This window comes from Canis aureus, chromosome 32 (assembly GCF_053574225.1).
Source record: "Canis aureus isolate CA01 chromosome 32, VMU_Caureus_v.1.0, whole genome shotgun sequence".
Classification (NCBI taxonomy): Eukaryota; Metazoa; Chordata; class Mammalia; order Carnivora; family Canidae; genus Canis; species Canis aureus.
In genome coordinates, this window is record NC_135642.1 from 42,478,774 (window position 1) to 42,503,090 (window position 24,317).

At 59.6% G+C, this 24,317-nt stretch overlaps 1 protein-coding gene across 16 annotated transcripts in view; it reads left to right on the forward strand.

The window, feature by feature from the left end:
• The window catches only part of ARID3B (AT-rich interaction domain 3B), a 54,288-nt gene extending 37,274 nt beyond the window's left edge, over nucleotides 1-17,014 (forward strand). For 11 of the 16 annotated variants that reach the window (XM_077881874.1, XM_077881881.1, XM_077881883.1 and 8 more), the window contains 5 exons: nucleotides 8,946-9,129; nucleotides 10,483-10,763; nucleotides 10,861-11,115; nucleotides 12,493-12,594; nucleotides 16,561-17,014. In XM_077881874.1, coding sequence (XP_077738000.1) covers nucleotides 8,946-9,129; nucleotides 10,483-10,763; nucleotides 10,861-11,115; nucleotides 12,493-12,594; nucleotides 16,561-16,880 — 1,142 coding nt within the window. In that variant the 3' untranslated portion in view covers nucleotides 16,881-17,014. Of the gene's footprint in view, nucleotides 1-8,945; nucleotides 9,130-10,482; nucleotides 10,764-10,860; nucleotides 11,116-12,492; nucleotides 12,595-14,546 lie in introns of all 16 variants that reach the window. The other 5 variants (XR_013370571.1, XR_013370570.1, XM_077881880.1 and 2 more) reach the window with 5 other exon arrangements.
• The last annotated feature ends 7,303 nt before the right edge of the window (nucleotides 17,015-24,317 follow it).

A 24,317-nucleotide genomic window follows, 5' to 3' on the forward strand; every position in this document is an offset into this window, starting at 1 on the left:
GAAGAGAAACTTAGATTTCACAGGCACCACTGAAAATGGCCTGGGTCTCAAAGGCCTGGTGACTCCTGCCTGGGCCAGGGGTGGGGCTGGGCAGCTCTGACACTGCAGGCTGCACCACAGAGGACAGGGATGGGACTCCCCGGGAGGCAGGGCCCGGCGGGCCCCCCCAGTGACCACAGCTGCAGGTGATACAGGCAGTCCCCGGGAGAGGGGCCTGGCTGCGACCGCTGCTTTGGGCGGGGTCTCCTTCGCTTGTTAACGCATTTGAGTGAATGGACTACAACAGATGGGCCTTTCGGCTCCAGGCACCTTGGTTTCTGGGCCAGACCAGGGTGACTTGCACCCTGATGACCCCTCCCCCATCGGGCTCGCTGTCTCCTGCCTGCCTCGGGAAGCTGGAGGCTGAGCGCAAAGCCAGGGTCACATCCCACCCATCTCCATGATCTGGAGCAAACCCTTCTCCCTCTGGAGGCCACAGGTTCCTGATATGTAAAATGAGAGGGTTCATTTAGAGTTAATCTGGAAGTTTCTTCCAAGTTCTGTGTTCTGTATTATGTCCATGATTCTGTCTTTTTGCTGTCAACAGATAATGAGCCACCCTCAGTGACCAAAAAGAGAAGAAAAGCCCCTTTAGCAATTTTCTCGCAAAACAGTTGTGTAAAACTATACCAAGAACCTCCAAGACCAAGTGATTCTCACCTTCCCTTGCCTAAACCAAATTGAAGTAAACAAGTTGCCTTTGATTCTGCCCCCCACCTGTGTTTCTCTAGAAAGACTGGTTAGATTTCAGAGTTCTGATGCTCCTTCTTGCTTAACCTTTGGTTGCATGCACACGCAGGCGTGTGTGTGTGTGTGTGTGTGTGTGTGTGTGTGTGTAGAAAATCCACACGTGTTTCCTTGCCAAAAATAAAGCCAAACTGTTGTAAATAAAATTCTCTGGCTAATTGAACTGACTGTGGGTGGTTACTGAGAGATCATTCCATGATAGATTTTCCAGGGGGATCTCTAGATAGGCCAGAGGGGGACTGATATGGAAGTTTGATAAGCAGAGGCTTATAAACAATTCGATTCTTCAGCAGTGAGGAAGAAAAGCTTGTTTTCTTGTTCCCTACGCCGTGAAACAGAGAAAAATAGGTCATCAAAGAGGAGGAAGAGAATAATTTTGCTCTTATTTTTACTATCCTGTGTACTTTATAGAACCCTTTCAACCCATTTTTTGATCTGCTCCCCACAGCGCCAGCTCTAAGGGGTAGAGAAAGCAAAGGTCACCAGGTTAAGTGACTTGCCTAAGGCCACAGAGCCCATTTAACACTTGTCCCCTAACACCCAGGCCAGGGCTCCTTCCCTCTCCTGCGCTCAAAAAGCATGGTCCCTAGCGCCAGCAGCTCTCACTTCCTGCCCGGGCAGTGGGCAGGCCTGCTCTCTCCTTCAGCCTTCTGAGCCTCACAGAGAATGCTGGCTGGTCTCCACAGTAGGGCGTCTGGTAGGGTCTGACAGTAGGGCAGTTAACACAGATGTAGAACTATTCATGCAAGAGGAGTCTTCATCTCAAGAGATGGCCCATCTCTCAGGGAAGGGCAGATGTGACAATTCACAGTAGCACGGAGGCTGCCATCTGTTAAGGCAGGATGCGATGGGGGTGGGGGGCACAGGAGACGGAAGCCCTGGTCCATCATGCACGCACCCAGAGCACCCACGAACAAGACTCTCCTCTCCCTGCCCGAGCTGGACACACCAGGTGAAAGAACTGCTCTAGTCACATAGAGGACACGTTTTGTCAAGACCTCACCCAGAGAACTGCCCTCCATCCCCCACTAGGTCTGTTCAAGGCTGCAAACTGACCTTGGTTTTCCCAAATGGATTGTTGAATCTGTTTTTGATGTGTATATACAAAGAATTTACTGTGGGAAAAGGGTTTGGTCTGCCTCAAAGTGCAATTTGAGTGTTTTTCCTTCTGTTGTGTGCTTATCTATCCATCTCAGGCAAGGAAATGTTCATGACATATATTGCTTTGCCTTTTGGTGGAGGCAGTTTCTCATATATTCTTTGTATCTTGCAGTAAAATGGTCTGTGCCGTGGACGGTCTTCCTGATAGACTAAAATATGTTGTCTTTGTCAGATGAAATAGGCTTTGGGGCTTCATTTTCTAATTTTATCCCCAGATGAAAATGTAAAATGCAAATCTTTGTCTCACAATTAGCCTTTGTTTGAGGCCCAATCTTTTTCGCCCCCCCAGGTGTTCCAACTACTATTGATATACTGCTTGTTTCTTTTTTCCACTTACAGTAGTCATTTAATGCTCTCTATCTACTCAGTTATCTGCAATAATGGGAAGAGATCCTGGTTTTTGGACGGCGTGGTTAAATTGAAAAGCCCACTTTTGTCATTAAATTCAGCCTCTTCCCCTTCAAATTTTTGTTTTTAAAGATTTGTTTATTTATTCAGAGAGAGAGAGAGAGAGAGAGAGGCAGAGACACAGGCAGAGGAAGAAGCAGGCTCCATGCAGGGAGCCCGACATGGGACTCAATCCCAGGTCTCCAGGATCACACCCCAGGCTGCAGGCAGCGCTAAACCGCTGCACCACCAGGGCTGCCCCCCCCTTCAAATTTTTAATTGATACTTTTAGTATTTGATAAAATGGAGTTGATAGTTTTGCCTTCTTTTTTCCAAGTGAACTAATACTTGGTATGTCATCCAAGGGTTGGTGCAGGAAAAGTATAGAGCAAGAGTTTGGTCCACTTATCCTGTGGGAAAGTCTACTGAGTCTTGAGAAGCTAGAGGCACGGATCGGCAATGAAGGGCAGCTATGCAGTGTCTAGGCCAAAAAGCCCTTGAGTTGTTGCCTTTCCCCAGCCAACTTTCTGCCCCCTCTCTTGGAGACACCAGCCAGGTCTGTTGAATCAGCCACAGTCAAAGCAGAGAAGACCCGATGGTCCACCTCCTTCTGACTCCTTGGCCAGCTTCTCTGAACACAGTTCTTAAGGAAGGAGCCTGCACAGCCCTCACCCTGATTATAAAGCCATGGGAGAACACAGCATCACACTGACCTTCACCTAAAGCAGTTAGTCTGAGCTACAATATTAAAAAGAGTGAGGAGTTGAAGGTGAACCTCTCAAGCTGGTATGTGCAGTACTCCCAAGAATGGCTGCTAGGAATATAAATGGGCATAAGCACTTTGGAAATGTACGTGGTAGCATTTGCTACAGCTAAATATGTGCCGGCCCTGTTACCCAGCAACTCCACTCCTAGGTGTATACCCAACAGAAATGAGTGCTGCGCTCACTGAAAGACCTCTCAAAGTATTCAGATTCGATCCAGAACTCCGGAAAGAACCCCAGCGGCCATCAGCGATAGAATGGACAAATAAAGGGTGGCACAGTCCTAGACTGGAATACGGCAGAGCAGTAAAAAAGGCCGTACACAGCGGAGGGCTCTCAGAGACCTCATGTTGAACAAAAGAAGCCAGACACAAGAGTATAGACTACATGATTACATGTATCCAAAGTTGAAGAAAAGCAGGTCAGGATAATGGCTGCCTCCTAGGAGGGAAGAGGTGGAGGATGTATATTGAGTGGGAAGGACCGTGAGAATTTCCTGGGGTGCTGGAAATGTTCTGTATTTTGAGCTGAGGAATGGTTACAGGGGTGTACACAGAAGTGAAACTCCAGCGAGCTGTATACTTCAGGTTGGTGTACTGTAGTATGTGTCTGTTATCAGTGGGAAATCAGAGGTAGAGGCCTCCAGGACACCGGTCCGTGCAGAATTGGGATATTTGTGCATCTTGCCTCCGCTCCGCTTTGTGGAACAGTCAGCTACACGTCGAACTGCACGCTGCCAGACGCGGCTGCACAGTTTCCTAGTATGCAGTATTTTCTACGTAAACAAGTTAGGAGGAAAATCACCCGTCATTTCTTTGCCTGTTCCTGGGCAGCAGGACCAGAGCAGGGCAAGAATTAATGCGCAAGGAAGAGCAGGAAGCCTGTCTGTCTGCCTGTGCACAGTCCCTACTTACCATGGGTCCTAATGCTTCTAGGCTCTCTGCTCAGCTGCCCAGCTCTCTTGACAGGCCATGGAAATGATTAATGATCTTTTTTAAAGCTAGGAAAAAGCAGCGAGCGTCCTGGGCAGGGCCACGTCCTGGGTCCAGGGCCCTCACCCCTCATCAGTGGGCAGGAAGGCAGCCATGTGACTGTCTGGGGTCCCTGCCCCCGATTGCATCTGGTTGTCATTGGAATGGTCCCATTCTCTGTGGTGGGGAGGAAGTGGCCCTCCCTCCAACACTCCTGCCACCTCCCATCTTTGTCTCCAGTGCCCAAAGAGGCCATCTCCTTCGCCTGCCCTCACCCCACCCCTAACTCTGGCTCCGCGGTCTGAGTGGCAGGAAGGAGAGCAAAGTGCCAAGGAACAGGATTTTTTTTTGTTTGTTTGGCTCCCCCTGGCTGGAAGCTTCTGATGACAGCTTTGGCCTTCACTGGTGCCAGCGCCCAGCAGCATTCCCACCACCCAAGGGTTAAAGCCCCTGGAGCCCCACAGCAGAGCTGGGTCCATGCTGGGCCCAGGGCCCTCATAAAAGTCTTTTCTACACCGTCCTTCAGGCTGCCTCAGGCTCCTGGCTGAAATCTGATAAGGGCCCTTTTGTTGGATCTGTCAGTCTCCTTTATTGAGGAGGGAACTGGAGACCAGCGGCATTTCTTGGGGTACAGATAAGGCCCTGGATTCCTGTCAGAGGGAGCATGATTAATTACCCTCAATCCCAGCTCCTGCTTTGATAGCAGTGACTGACAGGACACAGGCTTCCCCACTGGGTGCTCAGGCCCCCCTGGGAGGGGTGAGGGGGGCGGAGACTCAGCCCATGGGAGAACACAGCATCACACTGTGACCCCAGAGCGCTCTCTGCAGTGGCTGCTTGCCTCCTTCCTGGTTCTTCGCAGGTTGCTTTTCGACTTATGGTGAACAGAGACCTATCACCTCTCAGATGAGGAGCCTCCTTAGAGGAAGATAGAATCTAGTCCAGAGAGAGCAGGCCAGAGACGCCCCTCTTTCCTGCAAGGTTGGGCAGAGAGTGTATGGATCTGGTCCATGGTCACACAAGGGCCTTCCTAGGACAGGTTCCTAAACCTTTCCATCTCAAGGTCACTTGGCAACATTATCCATAATTCAGGCACGCTCCTAAAGACAAGTCACCCTCCCTTCGGTAATAATCACAACTATCAGGTTTTTTTAAAGATTTTATTTATTTATTCATGAGAGAGAGAGGCAGAGACACGGGCCGAGGGAGAAGCAGGCTCCTCGCAGGGAGCCTGACGTGGGACTCGATCCTGGGACTCCAGGATCAAAGGCCAACGTCCAATCACTGAGCCACCCAGGCGTCCCTCAATTTTTGTTTAAAGGTTTATTCTTAGACTCATGGGACTGAAAGTCATCTAGTTCAAATTACTCATTTCACAGATGGGGAAACTGAGACCTGAATATGTCAATCCCCATTCCCACCCCCCAGTATGGTCTGTTGGTTCTCTTTCTTGTTCAGAAGGTAAACTCAGCTAAAAGGCCTCCCTTCTCTTTGTCGCGGAGTCTCCTTGGGACAAGGGGACGGCTGCCAGGTCCGTTAGGCACAGAGCAGATGCAGAGACAGACCGGCCTGAACATCCAGCCTCTTGGTTGTTAGAAGAATCGAAGCCAGGGCAGGTTTTGTGTCTGGATTGTCTGGATAATGTGAGAAAACCATACGGTCATCTAGAGCTAGCGCTCAGGATGGTCTTGGCTTTGTTTCTGACAGTACCCGGGGGCTTCCTGCCCTGGGAGCTATTTTTAGTAGTTTCACAGAGGGCCAGACTCTGGGAAGAGCATGTCCTCTTATCCACTGAACTCTGAACCAGGGTACCTGGCCAGACCACAGAGCAGGTGCTCTGTGCAGAGCAGACCACCACCACCAGGTGCCAGTGTACCCCAGACCTGTGGTTTCCCCCAGAGGTGCTAAATGGCCTGGGCACTTCTATTGTCCTGGCTTGCCTCCATGAATGACCATTTCTAAATGTAAAACACACCTTTTATGTTTGAAGATCTACCACCATTGGAGATCCCGATGAAAATAGTGCCGACTCAGAAGGCCATTTGCAAATGGATTTCCAAAACCACAGCGTAGCTTGTTCCCCAAGGCGACTGTTCTGGAGAATGGTGCCCCATCACCTGGGCAAGTCCCCTGCCTGGTGCTTATACACTCAGCTGCGCCTGTTCATGGACAGCGCAGACCCAGCCACGTTCTGCACTTTTACCCCTACATCCCCTTCCCTTCCACCCCGCTGAGTGCGGTCATAGATTCTTTGTCCCCAGGCGCCCCAGCCTCCAACCATTCTGCTGCTGCTTGTCTGCTTTTCATGGGACCTGGACACAAAGAGCTTAGGCACCCTGGACCTCCTTTCCCCAGGCTGTTTACCAAGGGTCATGACCCTAACGAACCTGCTGAGGTCTGGGAAGAGAGGGTGACTGCTTGGGGCTGTTGCCATCAGACAGGTGATGTTGGCGACGGGTCTGGCAGGCACACCACATGACAGAAGTGCATCTGACGGTCCCTGTTGGGTGACCCATAGCTGGTTGTTTTGACTCTGAGAAACATGTTTTTTCCCCATCTGCACGGCAGTTTAACCTATTAAACACTCTAATATTTAAGACCTAGTGAAGGAGAAACAGTCTGTCTCTGCCTTCACAGAGCTCAGAGTCCTCCTGGGATACCTGGAGGACATACATGAAACGATTAGAGACCTTTCACCTGCTGAATTTGTAGGGCTTATAATAGGAATTCTGAGAGAGAAGAAATCCCTCCGAACGGGGATAGTTAACAGATTCTTCCTGAAGCCCAGCACGGAGAGGATTTAAGCAGAGGCAGGTCGTGTTAGGCTGGGGATGGGCGTGACGAGAGGCAGCTGAAGAGTGAGAGTGCGTTGTGGGGATGCTTGGAATACCTCCTAGGCAGTGTCTCCAGGGGTGTTGGTGACCCGGGTGGCGAGACTGGGGAGGCATCAGGATCCGTGGGTGTTGAACAAGGAAGCGAGTGCCAGGGTGGCAGCGGTGTGCAGTGCTGCACGGGGGTAAGAGGCCTCTGGGCTGGAACGGAGTACACATTTGAGAGGCGCCTCCAAGGAAGAATCAGTGAAGCCTCCTAACAACCTCAAGGTGGCCAACAGGGGAGAAAAGAGGAGCCAGTGCCTCATACCTCAGAGTATGGTGGTGTCACTGGAAGAAGAGGAAGTGGTGAGAATGGAGGGGCTGGCTTTTGGGATAAGGATGAGCTTAGTGTGAATATTCTGACTTGGAAGTGAACGGGTCATCGTAAAGATGTCCCGGAAGCTTCTGGAAATGGGAGGGGTCCTTGAGAGTGGGCCTTCTAGAGTCTCCAGGTGACGCCATGAGGATGTGAACTGGCCTGGGCTGTGAGTGTGCTCGAGTAGACAGGCCTCCAGAAGGAGGTGGCCCTTAGAGCAGTTCTGCTGTACCAGACCCTCCTGTCTGTGTCAGCAATCAGGTTGACTGTCCAGAGCAGCACAGGGAGGAAAAGTTGACCAACACGGGCTGTGTGTATTGACAGTGTACCCACAGTCCTCTGAAGTTTCACCTGTGAATCTTTGGATCTAGCACTGGGACCCATTCATCTTTGACCCTCCAAGGACCAGCTGACCAAGATGAGGTTCTCGAAGACCTCCTGGCCCCGCCTCACACTTAGGAAAGAGGCCTGGTGCTGCCACACATCGCCCCCATGTTCATGCTGCTCGCTCTTCTTCATGGGACCCTCTGCTCCATTCTCTCGAATTACCCTGTGAAAGAGTTGATGAGGCCAGCAGTTCAGGGCTGTGAAGAAAATACCATTTCTTGAGGGGAAAGAAGCAGAAGGAGTTGCAACAAACAGCGCTTCTGGAAAATCCAGCTGGTTTACCATCCAGCAGGCAGCCAGCGAGGCCTCGGCGTGTCTGGGGCGGTGGGAGGGGGCCGAGGCAGAGGAGAGCAGCCTGTGTACAGTAAAAGGAGTTTGCCATCAAAAGGCAACAAGTCTCATACCCTGCCCCGGACGGTGACCCTTCCCTGTGGAATTCTCCCCTCTGACCTCCAGATCATTAATCCTGAGGCTGCCAAATGACAGTCATCCATCACGCCTCCCGCCGAGCATCCCAGCGGCCTGTGAAAGGACCCCAGGCCCGCCCTCCCTGCCGTCCCCTGGTGCTCATTAGCGGGCCTTCCTGCCTGGTGCCAGGCTTCCTAATCAAGTCCCCGGCTCCTCTCACTTCCCTTCGGGGCCAGTGGCGGAAGCTGCTGTGACCCTCCCTCTGTCAGAGGCCAGGGAGGGGTGGAGTGATTAGTGGGGAGAGAGTCGTTCAGTAGCTTTTCATCCCCCTGGAGATGTGTGTGTCCAGCAGCTCCTTTGACTTGGTGGGGACACAGGAGAGAAAACATTGCTGTGCCCTGCCTGCCGCAGGAGAGAAGGAAGCAGGCGGTATGCAAATGAAAACACTGTTAAAAAGTGCACCTAGAGATACAGATGACGGCCCCGGGAGCAGTGCAGGTGGGTGGTGGGCGGCTTGAGTGGCTTCTGAAGGCCCCAGAGGAGTGTGAGTTGCCACATCATTAGGAAAGAATCTGGGCTCGTCCTGCTAGCCAGACCCAGCACAGCACAGCTCTGAAGCCATCTAGCGCAGCCCTCATTTACCGAGGGGAAGACAGGCCCAGGGAGGCTAATGCTTTAAGCAGGACCACAGGGCCTGTGAGTTGGACCGGTCTTTCTGCTCATCCCAAGGAGAACTGGCAGCAAGTCTGATAGCTTCGAGCTTTGGGAGCTTGAGTCAGATGAAAGCAGACTCACGAATGTATTTCCAACTCAGCAAAAGCTGGGCGCGTGCATACGTCTTCTTCTCTGCTTGATGACACAACCCTCTGTTTCTCTATTTGGACAATCACAGGGACCCCCATCAACCGAATCCCCATCATGGCCAAGCAGATCCTGGACCTGTATATGCTGTATAAGCTGGTGACAGAGAAGGGAGGCCTGGTGGAGATCATCAACAAGAAGATCTGGCGGGAGATCACCAAAGGCCTGAACCTGCCCACGTCGATCACCAGCGCCGCCTTTACCCTGAGGACCCAGTGAGTGGCCAGGGCCCTGGGGGAAGGAAGCTGAGGCTGGGAGAAAGGGAATGCGTTAACCTAGACGAGGGGAAGGAAGGAAATTCCACTGTACAGTGGGCAGGATGAGGATTCCCGACGCAGCCAGGAACTTGCTGAGATGCATCCCTTTCTGTGATCACGAGAGCCGCCATTTCCCAAGTGCCTCCCTAGGCTCCTTTGCCATTCTGTTTCTTGCAGACCTCGCCATCAACCCTGGGAGGTAGGTGCCATCCCGTTTTTCAGAAAACAGAAACCGAGTCTTAGAGGTTAAATGGTTTGATCTACCAGCTGGCAGTGACAGAGCTCAGATTCGCCGCTGGCCCTCCGGCCCCATCGCCGCTCTTTCCAGGGCAGTGTCTCCCACATGGCACGTCCACCCTGAGCCTAGCTCTTCCTACCTGACACTCAGCATGCCCGGCAACAGGACCTGGGATTTGGGACCTGTTTTTGTAATCCTCTGAGTTAATTATGAGGCTAATAGGAGCAGGAGAACCAGGAGTAGCATCAGAGAGTGAGGAGCAGAGGGGAATCTGTCCTTTGGAACACACTGGGTGTCACACTCTGGAGCATACAGAGGGGCATCAGGCAGGCAGCTGTCACAGCCTTGTTAAAAAGTAGAAGGGTTTTATCTTCGGAACTGTAATCAGTACAGCAGTCCTTCTGTCAGGCTTCTTGGGTAGAGAATTGTTTCTTGGGACGTGGGATGCAACGAGGGATGGCACCATAGGTCCGCTCACCTACAGCCTGTGGAGAGGTTGTTCCTCTCGGACCAGCCTGGCTCAGGATGGTTAGGGCATCCAGGAGCCAGGAAGACATTGCAAAGCATTTCTAAATGACCCCTAAAACGCTGCCAAAACAAACCCAAAACATGAGTGAAGATGGTCTTTATTTCTCTTAATGAATGGTACCTCCAGGGCAGCCTGGGTGGCTCAGCGGTTTAGTGCCGCCTTGGGCCCAGGGTGTGATCCTGGGGTCCCGGGATTGAGTCCCGTGTCGGGCTCCCTGCATGGAGCCTGCTTCTCTCTCTGCCTGTGTCTCTGCTTCTCTCTCTCTCTCTCTCTCTCTCTCTCTCGTTGTTTCTCATGAATAAATAAATAAAATCTTAAAATAAAAAAATAAAAAGAATGGTACCTCCGGTTGGAGCAGAGTTTGCTGCGGTGTTGAGTAGCAGCTCGACAGGCCTGGGCCAGGGCACCCCAGGGCCCTGATCTCTCTCTTCTACCAACTGATCCTATGTCCCAGAGGCCTGCCCCACGGAGACCCATGAGCTTAAACTGGGTGGTCTCTGGTACCATTCTGGATTATTCTCCTCCCTCCCTTCCTTCCCTCCAGGTACATGAAGTATCTCTATGCCTATGAGTGTGAGAAGAAAGCCTTGAGCTCCCCAGCCGAGCTCCAGGCAGCCATCGACGGCAACCGGAGGGAGGGCCGGCGGCCCAGCTACAGCTCCTCCCTCCTTGGCTACTCACCTGCTGCTGCCGCTGCTGCCACTGCCGGGGCGCCTGCCCTCCTCTCCCCACCCAAGATCCGCTTCCCCATCCTCGGGCTGGGTTCCAGCAGTGGCGCCAATGCCAGCAGCCCTCGGATATCCCCAGCAAGCACTCTCAGGAAAGGTCTGCAGGGCCCAGCAGGGAGGAGGGTGGGCAGGGAAGGGCACGGTGGGGCCAGTGTCAGGTGGGACGCTTGGTCCAGCTCTGGTGCCTTTGCCAGGTGATGGAGTCCCAGTGACGACGGTGCCTGTGCCAAATCGCCTGGCTGTGCCCGTGACCTTGGCAGGCCAGCAGGCCGGTACCCGGACGGCCACGCTGGAGCAGCTGCGGGAGCGGCTGGAGGCGGGGGAGCCCCCTGAGAAGAAGGCGTCCAGGCTGTCCGAGGAGGAGCAGCGCCTGGTACAGCAGGCCTTCCAGCGCAGCCTGTTCAGCATGGCGCGGCAGCTGCCCATGAAGATCAGGATCAACGGCAGGGGTGAGTGCCAGGCCAGGGCAGCGCCTCCCCTCCTGCTGGGTGTCGACCTGGGCTCCACTCAAGGGCCTGGTCACGTCCCAGGACTGGGGTGGGGGCCCTGCAGGTCCCCAGGACCGTCGCAAGGTCAGGTAGTCACATGGGGCTTCTGTGCCCACTGGGATCTCAGCTCACCAAAAATTGCCCCAGGCAGTGCCCTGTTCTCTAGCAGAAGGGAGGAGTCCTTCGAGGAGGAGGAGCCAGAGGCCCTGGGGGCGGCTGCTGTGCTTCTCTTCCTCACCAGCCTTTTGATCTGTCTAAATGAAAGGGCTCACCTCCCCCCGCCCCCAGCGCCTCCCCGGATGTAGATCTGGGCTCTGGGCGGAAGGCAGCACCTCCATTCCCAAGCTTCCGAGGAGGCCAGTGCCTCAGGCCAGGCCGCTTGTGACCCTCAGGAACCCAGGGAAAGAGGAAATACAAGTTTGGCAGCATCGCCGCCATCTTCCCTCCTCGTTTCTCAGGTGCCCTCCCTCCTCGGCTCCCTCCTCGGCTCCTGAATCCCACACTCCGTGCCCCTTGTTCCTCCTTTCTCCCGTCCTCCCCCTACATTTTCTTTGCCGTTCTTACCCTTGACTCTACCTCAGAACAAACTTAAGCATGTGATGGAAAGAGGTGTGAAGGGAGCTGTGCATATTCGCGGGCCGCACCCCCTGCGCCCTGTCCCCAGGTGAGGAGCAGAAGGACGCTGGCAGCACAGCTCTGCTCTCTTACCCTCTCGGGGCCGGTGCCCTTGGCCCAGCGCAAGCCAGACACTAATAGAAAAGCAGCTCCTCTGGAAGGATTCCTGGCTGCATGACGAAAGGGCAGAGTCGGGGTGAGCCAGGCAGAGGGCCTGGGTGCCAGCGCACGCAGCTCTCTGCAAATCCAAGGTCGCCAGGGTGAAACGGGTGCCAGGTGCCGGGCCACACGCTGGGCAGGCCGACCCTCTCCCTGAGGTCCTAGCCCGGTTGGGGTGGGGGGAGGAAAGGCAGGTCCTCAGGCAGTGCTGCGTCCCTCGGATCTCCGGTTCCCCAGCCTGATGGGTAGTGGGTGCTGAATCAGGGTTTGCTGGATTGTGTGACAAGGGTCGGTGTGTAGCCAGGAGCTGGCTCGGTCCTTGCCGCCTGTGATCCCTTTCCTTGGACAACAGAGGACACGGGGGCAGAAGTGGCTCAGAGGAGAACATAGCAAGCGAGAGAACATTGGCAAGCCCGGGTTCTTGTGCCAGACCTTACGCATATGGCTGCCGTCTAGCAGTGGGAGGCCTCGGGCAGCTGTGGCCTGTCTGGGGAAGTGGGAGGGCCTCGGAGAGGACACTGGTGCCGGGAGACCTGACCAGGCCCACTGTCTCCCTCGTCCCAGCAGAAGACCGATCAGAGGCCTCAGCTGCAGCACTGAACCTGGCCGCAGGCAGCATCGGGAGCATCAACATGTCCGTGGACATTGATGGCACCACCTACGCAGGTGAGGCTCTTGGCACTCTCAGGGAGTCCCACGGCCCCGGCTGGCCCCCTCCCTTACATGTAGTCTCGAGGTTCCAAGGGCTAGGTGGTGTTTCCAGCCTAGGGGAAGCAGAGGGTTGCTAATCAGATGACAGACCCCCCGGCTCTGACAGAGCGACAGGAGCCCTTCGTCCGACCCCCTGGGACCATGGCTGGCTCATTAATGCGGCCGCCCTTTAGCGGGAAGCCCCGTAATCGGCTCCGTGCCCTCGCCCTAGACATCGTGGCATAAGCCGCCTCCACCGTGGCCGGCACAGGTCTCCTCGGACCGGCTCAGCCCCGCCCCCCTGAACACCCCGTGTCGCTCCCTGTCTTTAAAATGGACCGAGGACTGACCGCAGGCGGCGGAGTCTGAGTGCGGCACAAGCAGCCCGTGCGCGCGGCTCTCCCCAGCCCTCCACAGTCGTCTCTCGGGTCTAGCGGGACGGGGCTTTGTCGCCTGTGGTTTAGCATCTCTACCAGGTCTCCCCAGGTGCCGGAAGCCAGTCCCTTCCAGCTCCCGTTTCTCTGATGTAGGTGGGAGTTTGGGAACGAGCCCAGCACAGCCTGATGAGGGGCACTGGGGAGCCTGGGCGTCCTGGCCTCCTGTCACCTGGACGGCCCGGGAGGTGCCGGGTGGAGGAGCTTTAAAGCTGCACCTCCCATCAAACCTTGGGGGAGCCGTGCTCTGTCCCTTTGGACGCTCCCGTTCTGGGGGGTAGGAGCCGGGCCCTCGGGGCACCACGCTGCAGGCCTCGCGCTCAAGCTCTGCTGGGCCACTGGCCGTGGGCATCAGGTTGCAGCCAGGGAAGGGGCGATGTGATGCCAAGTCACCACACAGCTGGTGCTTCAGAGGCCATGTTCGGAGGTCTCTGCCTGACACCGGGGGCCCTCGAGGAGACCAGGCGAGCCAGCGGCAAGGCGCAGGTGCCCTTTGCCATGTGGTGCTGTTCGATGGCCTAGGCAGCGTGGGGGCCGTGAGTAGGTCCACGGAGAATACGGGGAAGGAAGGGATCAGCACCTGGATCCGCTGTCCTCTCCCCTCTCTCAGGAGAAAGGAGAGGATAATGCCTCCTCTCAGAATGGGGAGCAGTCAGAAGAGAGGTGAAGGCTCCCCGGACCTCACCCACCTCAACCCCTGTCCCACCTGCGCCCTTTGTCAGTGGGTGTGCAAGCTGCATAGGTCAGGAACCAGGAGCCTGTTCCCCAGGGCCCCCAGGGCCTCCAGACCCCCTAAGGGCCCCCAGAACCTTCAGAGCCCCCAGAACCCCCAGAGCCTCCAGGTTCCCCAGAGCCCCCAGAACCTTCAGAGCCCACAGGTCCCCCAGGGCCGAGCGGTCCCCACTGCTCTGCTCTCTCCCCCTCCTGCCGCCTGCACCTCCCACCCTGCTGCTGCCCTGGCTTGGGCCTCTCCCCCTCTGTTGGAGTAGTGGCCTTGCGGTCCTCCAGCTCCACAGAGGGCAATTAAAACACGGATCTCATCATGTCCCTCCCCCTCTTAGCAACTCCTGGGGCGTCACCACGGTGCAGGGCCAGCCTTCCTCCCGGGAGGCACACAGGCCTCCCTTCCTCCTCCTCCCTTCTCTGCAGCCTCACCTCCGCACACCCTGCCTTTGTCACCGTCCTCCCACTCAGGAGCCCACACGGCCAGACGGCCAGACCGCCTCCAGCACGTTACCACCTCCCCTCCGAGGCCCCGTCCTGGCACGTCTCCAGCTTGCCCCGCCCTCTGACACCCCTCCTGTTCCCATCCACCCCCCCAGCCCTGGGGAGGGGAGCAGCGTCCGCAGGGCCCTGGTTCTCTCCTCAGGAGCGCCGTGTGCCTCCCTGCCCCTGGAGGCCCCCTGAGGGCAAGGTGTGCGGGCTCCGGCAGGGGCACACGGGGGACAGGGCGCCCGCCTGGCTCAGCCACTCACTCCCGCTCCCCCTGCCCAGGTGTGCTGTTCGCCCAGAAGCCCGTGGTCCACCTCCTCGCGGGGCCTGCCCCCCCAAGCATGGGCGGCAGTGCCAGCGGCAGCAGCAGCTCTCACTGCTCCCCGAGCCCTACCTCGTCCCGGGGCACCCCCAGCGCCGAGCCGTCCACCAGCTGGTCCCTCTGACGGCCAGGACCTGGCTCCCCACCCCGCGCTCTCCTGCCGAGAGGGAAGGAGGCTGATGCACAGTTTACCTCATCTCACGGAGCCCATGTCAAACACCATTTGGCCAGATGTTGAGAGTTTGGACATGTCCGTCTGTCCAGGCTCCATTCAGGTCCTGCTGTACTCTGGGGACAGGGAGAGGCTGCAGGGGCAGGACAGGGCAGCGTTGTCCAATCAGGGATTGTCCTGGAGAACCGGGCGGGGTCCGCGGGCTCCCGGCTTCCTCCCGGGTCCGCAGGCCACCTCCCGTCCCGGGCACAGTGTATCGACAATCGGTAAGCCGGCACGGGCTGGAGGCCCTCCAGAGCCTTTCCCCTTTAATTTATTGCCCTTTCCCTGCCTCCTGCCGTGACCCCAGGGTCCCTGGCTTCATTCCCTGCTCAGACCTCCAGACTAATTCCGCGTGGGCTGCTCGGCGCCAAGACCATGCTTTCATGGCCCTTCTCTGCTGAGCACGGGATGGGGCCCTCCTAACCCACCTTGCCCACCGGGTGTGGTTCCAGAGGTGTGGGTCCCTCAAAGCCAAGTCTTGAAGCAGCCCTCAGGGCCCCGCACCCCCCCTTTAGAGTCCCAGGAAGGGGCACATGAGGGCAGTCCTCAGGTCCAGGCTGACTGAGCACCTGCTGAGGGAGAGGCAGAGCCAAGGGGGCTGCCCAGGCAGGCCCTGGCACCCGCTCCACACTGACCCTTCTCTCCCAGACCTCATGCCCTCACTCGCCCTTACTGGCCGGCTCTCCCAGAACAGCCCACTTGTCCCTTGGGCCCTCCCGTCTCATGGGGCCACCTCGGCCCCAGCGTCCCCAGACCTGCTGACGTCAGGTTCATTGAAATACCTCAGATTTGTAATTGCTGATGTTTTGATTCTTCAGGAAGTATTTGCATCTCTGAAATCTTTTTTTATATGTGTTTTGCTGACTTTTTTGTTTTTAATTTTTATTGTTATTGTAGCACCAAAGAAATGAAAGCAGATCACCCCCAGAGCCGAGCAAACATTTGGTACCCCAGCCCCTCCGGCCCTTCGCTAGGACCCCAGTGAGGAGGCGGGGAGGCAGGCAGGAGGGATGACTCAGGGATCAGAGTGGCGGGGGAGACAGTGGATCGAGAGGCCCGTGCTGGCAAAGGTTGGGTCCTGAGGCCACGCAGTCCCGGGGATGGCCCCGACCCATTTCCTGCCGAAGCAGGGCTTGTCCCACACCCTTGCCGGCCCTCCAGGGTGGGGACAGAACGGTGGTCCTGGACTCAGCATTCCCAGCTCAGGGTAGGGGCAGGCCAGGGAGGCCCCGGGCCTTGTAGCGGCGGGGCTGCCCCAGGGAATCGGGGATGCCGGGACCTCTGTTCTCTGGGCCCCGGGCTGGAGCAGGCTGCTCCCGTGTCGGGAAGATGGGGTAATTGTCCCACAAGGCTCACCTCATTGGGCACGGCCCGCAGAGTTCCTAGAGCGCCAGCACTGTGACATCACCAGGCTCTGGCGGGGACAGGCCACGCGGGCAGGAGCCCTCGCACGGCCGGCCCTCGGCCCCGTCTGCGCAAGGAAAGGCAGCTCAAAAGCTTGAGCACAAAACAGCTACCTCAGCCCGGTAAGCTGCAGCTCCCCCCGGCCTTCCGCACACTCGCTGTCACACTCACACAGCCCCGTCCCCCGGGGCCTCACCCTCTTCCGCCCTCGGGAGCCTCCCCACCTTGCCCACCGGGTAAGCGCAGGCGGCGGGCAGAGAAGGGCGTCTGGGGTCTGGTGCCAGGGACGAGCCCAGTTGGCTGGCGCTGGGCCCACTTGAAAGTGTCGGAACACTTGGCCAGTGTGTCTTTCTCAGGGGTTCGGTCACGAAGGATGGACTCTTCCCAGCCGGAGGACACGGGCACGCACTGCGGCTTTCTGGTCATTGGATCCCCCTTCCCTAGGCAGCTGCCCGGCCTTGCCCTCTCGGCAAACCCTCTCTGCCCTCAAGGACAAAAGCAGGGTCTCGGCGTGAAAGCCCAAGAGCGGGGATGCCCGCAGGTGCTCCAGGGGCCGGGCCTGGGCCAGAGCAGCTTTCCCGGACGGTTCAGTCCCAAAGGCCCCAGGGCAGGCCGCGGGCCGGGCCGCTCTGCCCCCGCCCCGTCCACGCGGGCTCCGACCAGGAAGATGTGCTAGCACACGGTAGCCGAGGCGGTGATAAATACCTCAGACGTCCTCTTGCAGCAAGTGTCTGTATATGTTGTGGTTATTTTCTATCTTACATGTTCTCGAATGTTTATATTTCAATAAACCTCTACCTCTTCACACAAGCGGGTCTCTCGGGTGTTTTCTGTGACTCTCCCAGGGGGCGGGGAGGGCCCGGAGGGTGAAAAGGGTCTGCCTCTCTGAATCCCCAGGCCTTCGAACCTGCTGTCCTTTACTGCTCGTGCACCCCCGAGTGCTCACTCTCCTCTTGTTTGGGGCTTAGCGGGGCGCCCCGGCTATTGCCTGGCCAGCGGGACGGACTCCAGTGGTGCCACGTCAGTGCTCCGCAGGTGCAGGGCGGGGGCGGGGGGGCACCTAAGCCTTCTCCGAGCTCCTGCTGGGCGTGGACCCCGGGCTACGGAGCCCTGGCTTGTCTGGGAGGCGCGCACACTCATCCAATCAAAAACCGATTCTTTAGAGTGCAGCGTGACTCCCCCTGGCAGGTAGATGCTGGAGCAGCCCCCCGAGGAATCTCCGGAAAGCTCCCCGGAGGTGGCGAGATTTAGGCTGGAAGAGGGAGATGGTCAGCTGGAGACCTGAGGAACAGCACTCGCAGCAGGGCAGTGACACATCTGGAAACTCGGTGGCATCAAAGGACCTGCCCTTGGGGAACTATGGCCAGGGCCTAGAGTTGATGGGGTGGAGGGGTGGAGAATCGGAAAGTGTGGCCGGGGCCAGGATGGATCCCAGACGAGGGGGTCTGGGTGCCATCCTCTGAGCATCAGGGCACTGCCAACACCTTTCAACCAGGAGGCTCAGAAAGAGACTTTTCTGGAAGGGTCTTCTGGGGCCGGGAGACATTCTGGGCACAGACTCCAGGGTGCTCAGACTATCTATCTGACACGCACATCCTAGGGCTCCAACCCGGTTCTGGTGCAACCAAAAGAAATGGGCCGTGGGGGGAGCACGGGGGACCTGTAATTGCCCGTCTCCATGACGACATACACCTCACGCAGCCCCCAGCCCCCTGAGGCGGGCAAATGGGGACCTCTGCCACTTGGAAGTGCTGGCAAATGAGAGACACTGGGACAGTCTTGAGCCTCTCTCACTGATTTCTAAACACCTTTTGAAAGAAATAACCAATACTTTGTGCTTTTTTTTTTTTTTTTTTTAAGATTTTATTTATTTGACAGGACCCCTGGGTGGCTCAGCAGTTGAGCATCTGCCTTCGGCTCAGGGCGTGATCCTGGAGTCCTGGGATCGAGCCCCACGTCGGGCTCCCTGCATGGAGCCTGCTTCTCCCTCTGCCTGTGTCCCTGCCTCTCTCTCTGTGTCTCATGGATAAATAAATAACTTTTTTAAAGAAGTATTTGAGAGACGGAGTGAGTGAGCAAGAGAGAGCAGAAGCAGGGAGAGTGGTGGAGGGAGAGGGTGAAGCCGACTCCCCACTGAGCAGAGAGCCCGATGCAAGTGTGACCTGGGATCACACTTCACCAGCTGAGCCACTCAGGCGCCCTTTTAGTGCTGCTTACGGCGTAATCTACGCCCGGCGTGGGCCTCCAGGGCACAACTCCGACATCCAGAGTTGCCTGCCCGCCGAGCGAGCCAGCCGGGCACTCCTAAGACTTGAACAACCGCTAACCCATAGTTGGTCTCACACCTCCCAGCTTCCTGTGACACAGCAGGAGGCTGCCACATGGAGCAGCGGTGGGCCTTGTCTACAGGGCATGGAGAGGAGGGCCGAGGCCGGAGACCTGCAGGGTGGGGACAGTGCACGGGGACTGCAGGAGGCGACGCTGAGGGAGACCGTGGCAGATGAGTCGGGCTCCCGACGGACCCGGAGAATCTAAGAAGAACAAGGCAATTCACAGAAGACGGACTTAGACACCTTGAGCAAGGAAGAATTTCTCAATCTAGATCCTCCGGAAGAGCTCACCAAAAGACACCCGCCGTCAAATGGCAAATAGGGGGCACGCCTGGGGGCTCAGTCAGTTGAGCATTGCCTTTGGCTCAGGCCATGGTCTCAGGGTCCTGGGATCGAACCCCAAGTCAGACTCCCTGCTCATCCGCAATCTCTCTCTCTCTCTCAAATAGATAAAATCTTTAAAAATAAAATGAAGGGACGCCTAGGTGGCCGTCATTGGACGCCTGCCTTCGGCTCAGGTCATGATCCTGGAGTCCTGGGATCGAGTCCCGCATCGGGCTCCCTGCTCCACTGCGAGCCTGCTACTCCCTCTCCCTCTGCGGCTCCTCCTACTCATGCTCTCGCTCCCTCAAGTAAATAAATAAAATCTTTTAAAATAAAATAAATAAAAACAAAAATGACAACATGGGAGAAGATGCAACACAAAACCAGCAGTAGCCAGAAGCGCGTGTGTGTGTTAATGCTCATTAAAAGCAAAAAGGAGGGTTGAGGAAAGGGGGCAAAGTCCTGGGCAAGTGTTTTGTAGAAGAGGAAGGACGAACGGCTGGACCTCACCGCGGGCGGGGAAATGCACGGAAAGCCGGTCGGCGCCTTCAGGTTGTCACCAGGTCCCGGCGGGGACGGGGAGCCACGGGAGCCCTCGCCGGCCGCTGGGGGGTACCTGCGCCCAGCAGCCGGCAGCCGAGGCCCGCATCCGGGAGCTGCCCGCGGCCCCGGGGCTCCACGGCGGATTTCTGAACGCGCTGTGCGCTGCTTAGGCTCTTCGCGTGAATGAAGTCCTCGGACCCGGTACATGTTTATGACACAGGACTATTGTCCCCATTTTAAAGATGAGGAAACTGAGGCCTGAGGCCTACGCTGCCCCGCCGCAGGGGCCCTCACCAGGGGCTCCGCCCAGAGCCACCCCCCCGCCCCGTGCCCTGCCCAGGGCTCCTCCACGAGGCGGCGACTCGGGTCACATCGCAGGGGCAGGGGCTGAAGGGCGTCACACGTGCCGCGGACCGCAGGGCGGGGAAAGGGCTCCGGGGACAGCGGGGGGGGGTGGGGGCGACCCAGGCCCTCGCAGGGCCCCGCCCCGCCCCCAGCCGCCGTCCCGCCCTCTCATTGGCCGGCGCTGGCCCCGTGCCCTCCACGCAGCCAATCGGGGCGAGGGGGCGGGGCGGCCGGGCGCCGCGCGGGAAGCCCGAAGCCGGCGGGGCTCCCGGGGGGCCCAGGGACGGCGGGGAAGGCCGAGGGGGCGGCGGGGGCGGCGGGGGCGGCGGGAGGAGGGGCCCCGGGCAGCGACTTACCTGCGTGGGGTGCAGGGGCACGCGGGCGGGGGCGGCCTCCGCGGAAGGTTCTCGGCGCCTGAGGCCAGCGAGCAACGGGGGGACCCGACAGGTCGGGTCTGCGTGTCCTCCCGGGGACCTCCCGGGTGACCCGAACCGCCCCATCCGGTTGCACCGCCCGGGAATCGTCGGCTGCGCCTGCGGTCACCGAAATGCAGCCTTTTGCACCATGAGAAACAGGGCAGTTGACGGCCACCAGGTTCGCTCTGAGTCCAGTCCCAGCCCTGGGGAGACGACTTCAGCCGCAGCCCAGGTGGGCTCGACCCCCCGGAACTCGGCCCCCGCAGCCCCCCCCCCGCAGAGCCCCGCGCCGGGCGGAGAACCCTCCGCAGGAGACGCGGGGGAGCAGCGTGGGCCGCGTTCTGTCCTCTGCAAAACTCTGCCTCGGTGAAGTCCTCGCCGGCGGGGCGGGGGTTCCAGCTCTAGAGGCGTCGGGCCCAGCTGCAGAGCCCTGTGGGGCAGGACGCACAGCGGGCTGGGGGGGGGTCGGAAAGGGGGAGCTGGCCAGGTGGCCTCCTGCGGGTCACCGCCAAGCCGGCCTTGCCCGTGGCCGCGGAGATGGCCAATCTGTCCAGCTCAGAAACCGCGAGAAGCCCCCTTTCCGGGACAGGTTGGGGGGCCCCGGGGCTTAGCTGCCGGCTTGCTGTGTGGCTGCGGGCGCGTTACTGTCCTCTGGGCAGCCTCCCGGTCTGTGGAGCGGGGCCTCGAGTGACCCGGGGCGGAAGTGAATCAGAACTCCCTCTGAAGCCTGAAGCCCGGTGCCCGGCGCTCAAGTCCGGCGGAATGTCCGTGGCCACCGTTCCGCTGGCCCCAGAGCAGCGGGTGGACCGACCGGCCCCAGCAGGACCCCGGCACCCCGGCCGCTCCCGGCCCAGCTCCGTTCCGAGCCAGCGGGGCCCGCCGGGAAAGGGCAGGTGACCTCCTCCGCCGAAAGGCAGGAAGCTGGTGCCACCTTGGCACCTCGGGCCCTGTGGCGGGCAGGGGACCGGGAGGCCTCCACTGCGCCGCCCGGCGCGGGGGCTCAGAGCTTCGGGGCTCCCCCTCCCCAGGGAGCCCTGGCTGCGTCTTGGTTTCTGGCCGTCCCGGTCCGCAGTCACTGTCCCGGTCAGTCTGTGGCAGAAGGAGGCTGTGACCCACGCCCCGCCTGGGGCAGTGCCCGCCGCCAGCTGTCCGAATGGCAGGCCGGCGGGGGTGACCGGCTCTCCCCAGGGAAGGGCCCTCGGGCGCCCGCCCGCCCTCAGCTTGCGCAGAGGCAGGGGTTGCTCCGTTCCCCAGAGGGTCCCCGGCTGTACCCTGGGGGGCGCCAGAGCCTGGTGCTCGGGCCACATGGGCTCTGCCCCCTGGGGACACTGTCTCAGCCTGAGGGTCGGAACCCCTGAGTCCCCCAGGTCCCACCGGCAGGCGACCTCACCCCTTAGGGGTCCCCAGATTGCAGCCGAGGCGAAGGCTAGGGGTCCTGTCGCCCCGGGTGGTGGCCTGGCCACCTTATCGGTCCCTGGCAGCTCCCGGTGACAGCATCTGGCTTCCTGACTCTGTCACTTGCCCACAACGCTGTGGCGGAGCTCTGGAGCCTCCGTGGATTTCCGACCTTAGCACGGGTGCCCCCCAGCCCCAGGCCTGGGAACTGGGAACCAGGTGCACGTCTCATGTGAGCCCCTCTGAGGTAGGTCAGCCGGTACCCCGCTTCACCGCTGGGAGCCCGAGCTGCCCGGGGGCACCAGCCTCCTTGGCTCTGCAGGCCTCTCCCACCCAAAGCCACCTGGCCACGCCCTTCCTGCTCCGTCCCCAGTCCCCCAGAGGCCAAGGCAGGCGGGGGAGTACCCCGGGGTGCAGCCTGGCAGTGTGTCTCCCCGCCCAGCGTGTCCTCCAGGGCCCTCTCCTGTCTACCCCAAAGCCTCAGGGGAAGGGGAAGAGCTCGGGGCACCTCTGTGACAGAGGGGGCTTCTCCCGTGGAGCCCCTCACTCCTCGGTCCCCACTTTCCCACCCCAGCTTCTTGGCAAGGCTCCCCGTCACCTGGGGTGCAGGCCCGGGGCAGTGAGCGCTGTCCAGGGCCTGGGCCTCCCAGGAGCAAGGACAGAGTCTGGGGAAGGGCAGGCTGGGGCACAGGGGCTGGCACAGGGGACCGCGTGGCCCCTGGACACGCAGGCCCGGCAGAGGCGCTGAACGCCGGGTTCTGGGCACCCTCCGGGCCCAGCTGCTCCTGCAGAGAAGTGTGCGCGTGGGAGGCGGGGAGGGGGTCACTGGCTCCTAACCTCATCTGGCTCTTCAGGCTGTCACCCACCCGGTCCCCGCAGCCCATTCTCGTGGGGGGCCCGCCTGGGACTGCCTTGACCAAACGTGGGGCTGGTGGCTGGGAGACGCTGGGAGAGGCCGCGAGGACAGCACCCGCGGAGCGAGCGGGAGGCCTGTCGGCTCCTCTCCACGCGTGCGGGACCACAGAGGCCGCTGAATCCTAAAACAGAATGGAGGTACCCCTCAGGCTCCCCGTCCGCTACACTGCTCTCGGGAGCAGGCCAGGGCTCCGAGCCCTCATCTCCAGACCCCCCACCGTCCCCCACCGTGTGCCAGGCCCGGCCTGCAAAGCCTTCGTCCTGATGCACTTGCTTTGCACTGATGGGTGAGCCCAGCCCGTGTGCCCGGGCCCCTCTACACCAGGGCAAAGGGGAGGCTGCCTGGGGCTCCAGCCTGGGATGGGTCAGTGGATCATCCCGATGGTCCCAACTCCCCACTTCCAACAGCCAGGCACCCCACCCAACCCCTGCCTCACCTCCCCAGTGGCCTTGGTCTTAGCTCTCCGGTCCCTGGTCACCAGGGCCCAGTGTGTTCTTAGAGGGTCCAGTCCACACCGCCAAGGCGGATCCGAGCCTCATCCTCTGCCTGGGAGGCCCCACCTCGAGCTCTGCCCCCACCCGGACCTGAGGGAGCACAGCCAGGACTCCGGGCACTTTTACTCCCCGTAGGGCCGTCCCCCGCTGCCCGAGGCGCCCAGGAGACCCCGCGGTGCTAGTCCCTCGGGACTGTGGCCGGAGCTGAGGGGAGCGGGCTTGTCTGGCCCCAGGCCTCCGCAGGGGGGGAGTGTGGCGGGGAGCTCATCCCTGCGCAGACTCGGGGGCGGGGGAGCTTTGCCACGGCCTGCGCCTGTGGGACGGGGCCAGGGCTGGGACTCAGGGACACCCGCCTCCCGTCCGGCTTCTCGTTCTCATTCGGGGCTGCGGGCAGGCCCGGGCCACGCTGACCTGGGGGTTCCTGACCCAATCTCAGCGCCAGCCGTGCCCTGCTCCCCGGCATCCAGCTCAGCCCCGAGTGCAAGGCGCTCGTCCACTTGGACACGTGGGCTGCCCACGCCCCACGGCGGCACCTGAGCCCCGAAGCCCCACGGAGGGGCAGGCAGGGCGTGCGGGGCTCACCACACAGACCGAGAGCCTGGGCCGTCGAGGAAAAGTGGCTGCTGACTGCGGCAGAGCCCGGGCACCCCACTCTTGCACCAGGCCCCTGATTTCAGGTCTGGGAAAGACTCGGGTCACCAGGAAGGGCTCCTTGAGGGCCCTGATCCCAGGTGGGCTCCGCACCGCCCCCCAGGCAGCCTCCAGCCCCCGCCCCGCCTCTGGATCCCGGCAGCCATCCGGGGGTTTTCCTTCCCCAAAGCCCGTGTCTTGCTCTGTCGCTGGCCACGGAGGGGGTCCCCACACCGTCCTCTCACACCCGTAAGTACAGGTTCCTGGGTCTGTGCGGAGCCTGGCCTGTGGAGCCGGATCTCCAGCTGCACCGGCCCGGGCCTCCGGAACACCCCCCATGCGGAGGACTCCCCCACCAGCTCTCCCCCCCCACCTGCGCCAGGCATTGTCAGTGGCAACTTCTACCCACTCAGTGGGTGTGTGGCCCCAAACCACGAGCTCTGGGGACGAGGGGTGGTCTGATCTGACCTTGGTCCTCCGGCGCACAGCAGGGGGCCCGACGCGCGGTCGTGTTGGGTGCAGGCAAGGAAGGGCGGGCGGGCGCCGGGGCACAGGAGGAAGAAGCAGAATGAGGGGGTGTAGCATCAAGCTAGGGGGCGTCCTAAGAGCTGGAGGCGCCTAACTGGCTTGCAGTGGGAGAGACTGGGCAGCGGGGAAGAGCGGGTGCAGGGGCGTGCGGGGAGGGAGGCCGGGGAGGCCGGGGCTCCTGCACCTGTGGCT